The 10770-nt window shown below is 41.3% G+C and overlaps 1 protein-coding gene across 2 annotated transcripts in view; it reads right to left on the reverse strand.

The window, feature by feature from the left end:
* Positions 1-10770, reverse strand: part of edaradd (EDAR-associated death domain) — a 173090-nt gene that overhangs the window by 24740 nt on the left and 137580 nt on the right. For both annotated transcript variants that reach the window (XM_034184950.1, XM_034184949.1), the window contains exon 5: positions 9559-9601. In XM_034184950.1, the coding sequence (XP_034040841.1) occupies positions 9559-9601 (43 nt within the window). The remainder of the gene's footprint in view (positions 1-9558; positions 9602-10770) is intronic.

Genomic DNA, 10770 nt, shown 5'->3' on the forward strand with positions numbered 1-10770 from the left:
AAAGATTCATTGGAAGATAATTAGTCCAATAATGGTTTTCTGAAGTTATCTGAAAAGATAATCTGATAATGAAAACTTTATCTTCGATAATTATCGGTTATTGGATTATAGGAAGTGTGCCCACCACTGTCCACTGGCTGTTCCTGCAACATCAAATATTTTGTGTCTGATACCTACAACCCACATGGAACTTCTTAAACCTAAACCTAAATTTAGACATGTTATATACGAGGTCTGTCCAAAAAGTATCAGACCTTTTAATTTTTTTCAAAAACCTTATGGATTTGAATAACTTGTGCTTGCATGAGCCAACCTTGAACCTTCGTGTGCATGCGTGAGTTTTTTCACGCCTGTCGGTTGCGTCATTCGGCTGTGAGTAGGCTTTGAGTGAGCACTGGTCCTGCCCCCTCCTTGGATTTTCATTGCGAGGAAAATGTCTGAACGATTGGAGCAGCGCTGAATCAAATTTTTCCAGAAACTGTGAGAGACAGCCAGGTAGAAACCATTCGGAAGATTCAAACGGCTTTCGGTGGCTTTTCAGTCGAGTGAGTATCCGAGGAATTGTGTAAGAGCTGGACATGTCACAACATGTCCTGTGAGACTTCCACCTTCCGCACGTCTTTCATTACAAAATCTCCTGTAACAGTGGAATGTGCCAAAAAGTGCTGATGTCCACCTCTTCTGCAATTTCTCTGGTAGTCAGAAGACGTCCTGGATCAACACAGCGTTCACTTTGGAAATGATCTGGTCGTTTCAGCCTGTCGATGGCCGCTCGGAGCACGGCGCACCCTCCGCCATTGTGCGCCGTCTTTAAACCGATTGTAACACTCCTTAATCTGTGTGATGCCCATAGGATCGTCACCGAAAGCCGTCTGAATCTTCCGAATGGTTTCCACCTGGCTGTCTCTCACAGTTTCTGGAAAAATTTGCTGCAGCAAAGCTCCAAATCGTTCCACCTCGCAATGAAAATCCAATGAGAGGGGAGGACCAGTGCTCACAAAAAGCCTGCTCACAGGCGAATGATGCAACCGACGGGCGTGAAAAAAATCACGCATGCGCATGAAGGTTCAAGGTTGGCTCATGCAAGCACACATGATTCAAATCCATATAGTTTTTGAAAAAAATAAAAAGGTCTGATACTTTTTGGACAGACCTCGTATACTACTCTAGAACCACCCTCAAATCCCAACAGTCAAACTGTCAACCCCACTCATTACCATGAAGTCACTGTCCTCAAAACCACAGCTGATAAACGATCTTATTATGGAACACCACTTAGATATGATTGGTTTATGTGAAAACTGGCTTAAACCTGCTGCTGTCCACCCCTTAAATGAAACCTGCCCACCGATGTACAGATTTAGTCACATCCCTCATGATACAAAGCAAGGCGGAGGTGTTGCTCTAATTTATAAATCTGGGTTCAGCCTGCTAGCGGTTAGGGGTCTAAAATATAAGTGGTTTGAACATCTACAGTACAGTTCAGAATAATAGTAGTGCTATGTGACTAAAAAGATTAATTGAGTATATTTCTTATTGTTACATGGGAAAGAAGGTACCAGTAGATTCAGTAGATTCTCACAAATCCAACAAGACCAAGCATTCATGATATGCACACTCTTAAGGCTATGAAATTGGGCTATTTGTATAAAAAAGTAGAAAAGGGGGTGTTCACAATAATAGTAGTGTGGCATTCAGTCAGTGAGTTTGTCAATTTTGTGGAACAAACAGGTGTGAATCAGATGTCCCCTATTTAAGAATGAAGCCAGCACCTGTTGAACATGCTTTTCTCTTTGAAAGCCTGAGGAAAATGGGACATTCAAGACATTGTTCAGAAGAACAGCGCAGTTTGATTAAAAAGTTGATTGGAGAGGGGAAAACATACGCAGGTGCAAAAAATTATAGGCTGTTCATCTACAATGATCTCCAATGCTTTAAAATGGACAAAAAACCAGAGACATGTGGAAGAAAATGGAAAACAACCATCAAAATGGATAGAAGAATAACCAGAATGGCAAAGGCTCACCCATTGATCAGCTCCAGGATGATCAAAGACAGTCTGGAGTTACCTGTAAGTGCTGTGACAGTTAGAAGACGCCTGTGTGAAGCTAATTTATTTGCAAGAATCCCCCGCAAAGTCCCTCTGTTAAATAAAAGATGTGCAGAAGAGGTTACAATTTGCCAAAGAACACATCAACTGGCCTAAAGAGAAATGGAGGAATATTTTGTGGACTGATGAGAGTAAAATTGTTCTTTTTGGGTCCAAGGGCTGCAGACAGTTTGTGAGATGACCCCTAAACTCTGAATTCAAGCCACAGTTCACAGTGAAGACAGTGAAGCATGGTGGTGCAAGCATCATGATATGGGCATGTTTCTCCTACTATGGTGTTGGGCCTATATATCGCATACCAGGTATTATGAATCAGTTTGGATATGTCAAAATACTTGAAGAGGTCATGCTGCCTTATGCTGAAGAGGACATGCCCTTGAAATGGGTGTTTCAACAAGACAATGACCCCAAGCACACTAGTAAACGAGCAAAATCTTAGTTCCAAACCAACAAAATTAATGCCTCGCAGATGTGAAGAAATCATGAAAAACTGTGGTTATACAACTAAATACTAGTTTAGTGATTCACAGGATTGCTAAAAAAGCAGTTTGAACATAACAGTTTTGAGTTTGTAGCGTCAACAGCAGATGCTACTATTATTGTGAACACCCCCTTTTCTACTTTTTTTTTTACTAATAGCCCAATTTCATAGCCTTAAGAGTGTGCATATCATGAATGCTTGATCTTGTTGGATTTGTGAGAATCAATCAATCAATCAATCAATCAACTTTTTTCTTATATAGCGCCAAATCACAACAAACAGTTGCCCCAAGGCGCTCAAATCTACTGGTACCTTGTTTCCCATGTAACAATAAGAAATATACTCAAAACCTGGATTAATCTTTTTAGTCACATAGCACTACTATTATTCTGAACACTACTGTAACTCTCCGCTCTGCTCAGAATACTACGTATAGCCAAGGTCAGAAGAATAAAAATCAACCTTGCTATTTTGTCAACGTATATAGGCACTCGGGCCCATATTCTAAATTCTTAGAGGAATTTGGTGAGTTTACTTGTAATTTGGCGACCCCTGCAGATAACATTCTGATTGTTGGTGACTTCAACATTCATATAAATAAGCCATCTGACCCCCTTTGCAAATCATTTATGAAAATTACGGATGTACACTCAACAAAAATATAAACGCAACACTTTTGGTTTTGCTCCCATTTTGTATGAGATGAACTCAAAGATCTAAAACTTTTTCCACATACACAATATCACCATTTCCCTCAAATATTGTTCACAAACCAGTCTAAATCTGTGATAGTGAGCACTTCTCCTTTGCTGAGATAATCCATCCCACCTCACAGGTGTGCCATACCAAGATGCTGATTAGACTCCATGATTAGTGCACAGGTGTGCCTTAGACTGCCCACAATAAAAGGCCACTCTGAAAGGTGCAGATTCGTTTTACTGGGGGGGGGGGGGGGGATACCAGTCAGTATCTGGTGTCACCATTTGCCTCATGCAGTGCAACACATCTCCTTCGCATAGAGTTGATCAGGTTGTCAATTGTGGCCTGTGGAATGTTGGTCCACTCCTCTTCAATGGCTGTGCAAAGTTGCTGGATATTGGCAGGAACTGGTACACGCTGTCGTATATGCCGGTCCAGAGCATCCCAAACATGCTCAATGGGTGACATGTCCGGTGAGTATGCCGGCCATGCAAGAACTGGGACATTTTCAGCTTCCAAGAATTGTGTACAGATCCTTGCAACATGGGGCTGTGCATTATCCTGCTGCAACATGAGGTGATGTTCTTGGATGATGGCACAACAATGGGCCTCAGGATCTCGTCACGGTATCTCTGTGCATTCAAAATGCCATCAATAAAATGCACCTGTGTTCTTCGTCCATAACAGACGCCTGCCCATACCACAACCCCACTGCCACCATGGGCCACTCGATCCACAACACTGACATCAGAAAACCGCTCACCCACACGACGTCACACACGCTGTCTGCCATCTGCCCTGGACAGTGTGAACCGGGATTCATCCGTGAAAAGAACACCTCTCCAACGTGCCAAACGCCAGCGAATGTGAGCATTTGCCCACTCAAGTCTGTTACGACGACGAACTGGAGTCAGGTCGAGACCCCGATGAGGACGACGAGCATGCAGATGAGCTTCCCTGAGACGGTTTCTGACAGTTTGTGCAGAAATTCTTTGGTTATGCAAACCGATTGTTTCAGTAGCTGTCCGAGTGGCTGGTCTCAGACGATCTTGGAGGTGAACATGGATGTGGAGGTCCTGGGCTGGTGTGGTTACATGTGGTCTGCGGTTGTGAGGCTGGCTGGATGTACTACCAAATTCTCTGAAATGCCTTTGGAGACGGCTTATGGTAGAGAAATGAACATTCAATACACGAGCAACAGCTCTGGTTGACATTCCTGCAGTCAGCATGCCAATTGCACGCTCCCTCAAATCTTGCGACATCTGTGGCATTGTGCTGTGTGATAAAACTGCACCTTTCAGAGTGGCCTTTTATTGTGGACAGTCTAAGGCACACCTGTGCACTAATCATGGAGTCTAATCAGCATCTTGGTATGGCACACCTGTGAGGTGGGATGGATTATCTCAGCAAAGGAGAAGTGCTCACTATCACAGATTTAGACTGGTTTGTGAACAATATTTGAGGGAAATTGTGATATTGTGTATGTGGAAAAAGTTTTAGATCTTTGAGTTCATCTCATACAAAATGGGAGCAAAACCAAAAGTGTTGCGTTTATATTTTTGTTGAGTCCAGCAATGCATTCAGGGTTTGACACACATTAGCGGAAATACCCTGGATTTGGTCCTCGTTGACGGTATCGCTGTCACAAATATTGACATCAGGCCTCTTGCATCAGTGGTCTCCGATCACTCACTTATTAAGTTTACAGTCTCCTTGCCGTGTTTATTGAAACAAGAATCTTATTTACCTTCACGGCGACACAACAACTCTTCAACGACAATTGAACTTGCCACCAATCTCAATTCTCTTTTGTACCCTTTCCCCTTGGGCCTACCCCTACCCCTTTAAAACAAGGGGTAAGGCAAAGGGGTATGCCTCTAGCCCTATGAATTGAGACACCCCTCCGCCTTAGGAAAAAAAAACAAAAAAAAACTGCCTGTGTCAAACTGCTGATTTCACGGTTTGTTAACATGGCAACCAAAATGCAACTTGTTGCAGTAGCCTGTTTGCTCTTTTTATTTTCTCGCCTTTCTGCGTAAATGCAAAGAAATAGAAGATGTTGCATATTTCTTCGATGCATTGCAATCATGGCATGTTAATTAATTTAATTAATTTGTCATTTATAATAATAATAATAATTAATAGTACTAATAATTAATTAGTAATTGATTAATGTTAATAAAACTACTAATAATTAATCAATAGTAGTAATAATTAATATTGTTTGATTAATCGTTAATTGATTGATTAGTAATTCATCTATCCATCCATCTTATCTTAGGGACCTCATAGTACCATATCACCCCAATAGAGCACTTCGCTCTCAGACTGCAGGTTTACTTGTAATTCCTAGGGTTTGTAAGAGTAGAATGGGAGGCAGAGCCTTCAGCTTTCAGGTTCCTCTCCTCTGGAACCAGCTCCCAATTTGGATCAGGGAGACAGACACCCTCTCTACTTTTAAGATTAGGCTTAAAACTTTCCTTTTTGCTAAAGCTTATAGATAGGGCTGGATCAGGTGACCCTGAACCATCCCTTAGTTATGCTGCTATAGCCTTAGACTGCTGGGGGTTCCCATGATGCACTGAGTGTTTCTTTCTCTTTTTGCTCTGTATGCACCACTCTGCATTTAATCATTAGTGATTGATCTCTGCTCCCCTCCACAGCATGTCTTTTTCCTGGTTCTCTCCCTCAGCCCCAACCAGTCCCAGCAGAAGACTGCTCCTCCCTGAGCCTGGTTCTGCTGGAGGTTTCTTCCTGTTAAAAGGGAGTTTTTCCTTCCCACTGTCGCCAAGTGCTTGCTCATAGGGGGTGGTTTTGAGCGTTGGGGTTTTTCCGTAATTACTGTATGGCTTTGCCTTACAATATAAAGCGCCTTGGGGCAACTGTTTGTTGTGATTTGGCGCTATATAAATAAAATTGATTTGATTTGATTTAGTAATTAGTTAATTAGTAATTAAAATAAATAAACACTTGAAATATATCAGTCTGTGTGGAATGAATATATACATTATACAAGTTTCACTTTTTGAATGGAATTACTGAAATAAATCAACTTTTTCATGCTATTCTAATTATATCACTGGCACCTGTATGTATGTTATGGGCTGCATCTAGTTCTGTTAACCTTATATTTCTTTTTCAAATTCTCCCATTTTTTGCATCCAGCCCTATTTCCTTTAGAAATTTCTTTGACAAAATAATAGCAGGCTATTAGGACATCAGGTTATGTGTTACACATATACATGTGTGTGTATATATTTTCCAACTTTTCCCACTGGTGAAACTTCTTCTCATTTTCTGCCTGAAATCTTATTAGGAGACGAGTGTGCTCAGGAATCCTGTTTGTTTACAAAATACACACGTGTTACAGACCTTGAAATCCAACAGCAGGGATTGATATTATGCAAAGATTTATGAACATACAAATTAACGTGCTTATCCTTTTGTCATGATTTTCTCCATTGTGAGATATAAAAGTGTCTTATCGTAGCGTTCGTGTGTATGCGCATTATAACGCCTCAGCGCACAAGCGAAGTTACGATATTCTTCAGAACGACAATATACACAACATACATCCAGCAGCATAGACGTTGCTGTCATAGGCAACTGCCTGTAAAGATTTTGGCATGTTATAACTTTCTAAACAGTGTAATTTGTAATGAAAGCCGCTTCTTTTGTGCGGCTCTTTCAGCGCCATGTTTGTTTTTTGTGAGACAGCAATAAGCTCCTCCTACCCCTCCAAACGGAGTATGCATCCAGATTCACTCCAAACAGAGGGGTTTGTAGCCCTCCACCTACCCCTCCGCCTCGCTCCAAAAAGAGAATTGAGACACCCCTCTGTCTCTCATGCCTGCGCAAAATGGAGGGGAAGGGCTAAGAGGTAGAATTGAGATTCAGCCTTGGAGTCAGAGTGCCTGATATCTTAGGAAAATTACCATTCAGTAGACAGTTTTGTGGACAGCTTAAACTGCACGACATGATCGTTCCACCTATATTGAAACCACCCCCCAAGGCACAGTCGTCTTGGTTAAATGATTACTTACGTGGCCTCAAGTATAAGGCTAGAGATTTAGAAGAAAAGTGGCGAAGTTCAAAACTAGAAGTATTCTATCTTGCATGGCATAATGCTATTCTAGACTATAAGCATGCACTACTGGCTACAAAGTGGGCCTATGATGTGATTTGATCAACAAAACAAGCATAATTCAAAGTTCCTGTTCGACATGGTGGCAACAGTTATTCATGGACAACCATCAGTAAGTCGCTCTCCTTTTACAGCCCAAGATTTTTTAGATTGCTTTGAGAAAAAAAAAGATGGCATTAGGTTATATATATCCCAGCATGCCTTAATCCAGCCACTACACCCTGTTAGTAAGGTGGGTGCCATCGCTGATACATGACCAAGATTTACCAAATTTGCTAGTATGTCACTGGGTGCGCTGACGAAACTTGTAATGTCTGCTAAAGGCACGACCTGCTTACAATATCACCAAAACTGTTTAAGGACCTGTGGCCCACTCTTGGGCCCACTGTGTTGGAAATTAATCAAGTCAAGACATTCAAGTCCAGACTTAAAATGCATTTATTCTCCCTTTTGTATGGCTAGCATGCTGGCATAGTATGGAACTATGCTTCCTATCCTTTTAAATTCATTTTATTAGTAATGGACCAGGTCTCTGCCTCAACTTTATTTAAATTCTGGGTCTGCTAGTGAAGCTTGGGGCTAGTGGCTGGCGATCGCCTTAGTATTATGTCTGCTTTCCTGTTGATTGACTGATTGTGCTCTTTTTGTTTGTAAGAGTAGAATGGGAGGCAGAGCCTTCAGCTTTCAGGCTCCTCTCCTGTGGAACCAGCTCCCAATTCAGATCAGGGAGACAGACACCCTCTCTACTTTTAAGATTAGGCTTAAAACTTTCCTTTTTGCTAAAGCTTATAGTTAGGGCTGGATCAGGTGACCCTGAACCATCCCTTAGTTATGCTGCTATAGACGTAGACTGCTGGGGGGGTTCCCATGATGCACTGTTTCTTTCTCTTTTTGCTCTGTATGCACCACTCTGCATTTAATCATTAGTGATCGATCTCTGCTCCCCTCCACAGCATGTCTTTTTCCTGGTTCTCTCCCTCAGCCCCAACCAGTCCCAGCAGAAGACTGCCCCTCCCTGAGCCTGGTTCTGCTGGAGGTTTCTTCCTGTTAAAAGGGAGTTTTTCCTTCCCACTGTAGCCAAGTGCTTGCTCACAGGGGGTCGTTTTGACCGTTGGGGTTTTACATAATTATTGTATGGCCTTGCCTTACAATGTAAAGCGCCTTGGGGCAACTGTTTGTTGTGATTTGGCGCTATATATAAAAAAAAAAAAAATTGATTTGAATTGAATTTTTCCTCTCTGTCCGAGGAATGGTTTAACAATGTCCGGGACGGCTACTGAAGACAGGGTTCAGGACTGACTGTGAGATCCCACGCCTGAAGCTGGTGCCGCACACTGCAGTCTGTGTTTGGAACGGACATTGCCACGGGAACAGGCCCACTGAGGACTGCTAGATGACCCCTGCCTGTGGCATAACCGCCTATGTGGACTTGTCATCATATACATATTCTTTTATTATTCTGTCATGTTGGTTTGATTTCCTGTCTTCTGTTTCTTCATCTTTGTAAAGCTTTGCAAAAACCTTGCAACTGTTAGAATAGCCTAAGCATTGGGTCACCCCTTTGAGTCTGGTTGCTTGAGGTTTCTTCCTCAGTATCATCAGAGGGAGTTTTTCCTTACCACTGTCGCCTATGTGCTTGCTCTAGGGGTTGGTAAGGTTAGACCTTACTTGTGTGAATCGCCTTGAGGCAGATTTCTTGTGATTTGGCGCTATATAAAATTAAATAAATTGAAATTAAATTGATTTTATCAACACACCAGCTCTGCGCCCGACCACACCTCATTTTTAGACTCATTTTAACACACCTACATGAGTGCAAGTGATAACGTGACTTAGAGGACACGGGTTCTATGGGTAAAAATGGTTGGATGAAAACTAGCAACAAGTTCTGCACTGAGCAGTGTGTTCCTCTGAGCCAGTCAGAAGTTAAGAGCCCAAGGTGTTGAAGACAAAGTGTGAGGAAGAACAAGAGGTGGCAGAACAAGGTGCAATAAGGGCTAAGAGGTTAAAAAACGATGGGACACATCAAGAGGAGAGAATGTACACATGAGAAAATCAAGGGGTTCAGAGAAAAGACAGATGGGACATTCACTTTGCATGTTCAAGTGATAAAAATGGGCATACCTGGAGAAGTAGATGTTGGACATTCTTCACTATCCTCAACTGGCTGGAACAAGAGGGAGAACACAGTTCATCAACTGTTCATTAGTTACACATCAGATGCACTGTTAATTCAGCACAACTCCTGACTCCAATCAGTTTAAAAAAAAGTCTACAAAACACATGTAACCTAACTCACATATCACAATAATGAACATGAACTGATTACTTTCAATAACCTTTGCATTGCCTGTATTATTGGAAAGAAATATCAACAACAATTGTGTATTTCTTGTGCAGCACTTTTCAGACAACCTGTTACAATAACAATGTAAATAATTCTCGTGAAAATCTTATAAACATCTTTTAAAAAGAACAAATAACTATTCGTATCACACTTTCAGGTTCAGTTTATACATTTCAAAGTGTTTTGCATCAACAGCTGTACATCAGAAATACCACAAACTGGAGCACAATTACAATCATCAACAAAAAGCTAATAATAAATGCTCTTTATAACACACAGTAAACCTAGAATATAAACTGCACTCAGCTAACACTGCACAACCACTTCCCCATGTGTCATGTAAACAAAGTGGCTACAGTAATACTTATAATTTCACGATACAGTTGTATGCAAATGTTTGGGCACCCCTGACAATTTTCATAATTTTCCTTTATAAATCATTGGTTGTCTGGATCAGAAATTTCAGTTAAATATATCATATAGCAGACAAACACACTGATATTTGAGAAGTGAAATGAAGTTTCTAGTATTTACAGAAAGTATGCAATAATTATTTTAACAAAATTTGGCAGGAGCATAAATTTGTCACCCTTGTCATTTTCTTTATTTGAATACATTTAGCACTAATTACTGGAACACAAAATTGGTTTGGTAAGCTCACTGACCCTTGACCTCCTTATACAGGTGAAACCAATCACGAGAAAGGGTATTTAAGGTTTTGTAAAGAATGGTCCAAAATACCTTCAACCAGAATCCAGGCTCTCATTGGAAGCTATAGGAAGCATTTAGTGAAGGGTGCCAAAAAGTGATGCAGTTATTTTGGTACCCAGCCTTAAATCTAAATGTGGAAATGCATAAAATATTGTTCCGTACCGTGCCGTACCGACCTGCAATGCTTGGTGGAAACAAGCCTAAATATTACCAAAAGACAACCCAGACAGCAAATAGATCCGGGCCGGATGTAGTCCAGCATCTGGTACCAATCCTGA

Source organism: Thalassophryne amazonica, chromosome 13 (assembly GCF_902500255.1).
Source record: "Thalassophryne amazonica chromosome 13, fThaAma1.1, whole genome shotgun sequence".
NCBI lineage: Eukaryota > Metazoa > Chordata > Actinopteri > Batrachoidiformes > Batrachoididae > Thalassophryne > Thalassophryne amazonica.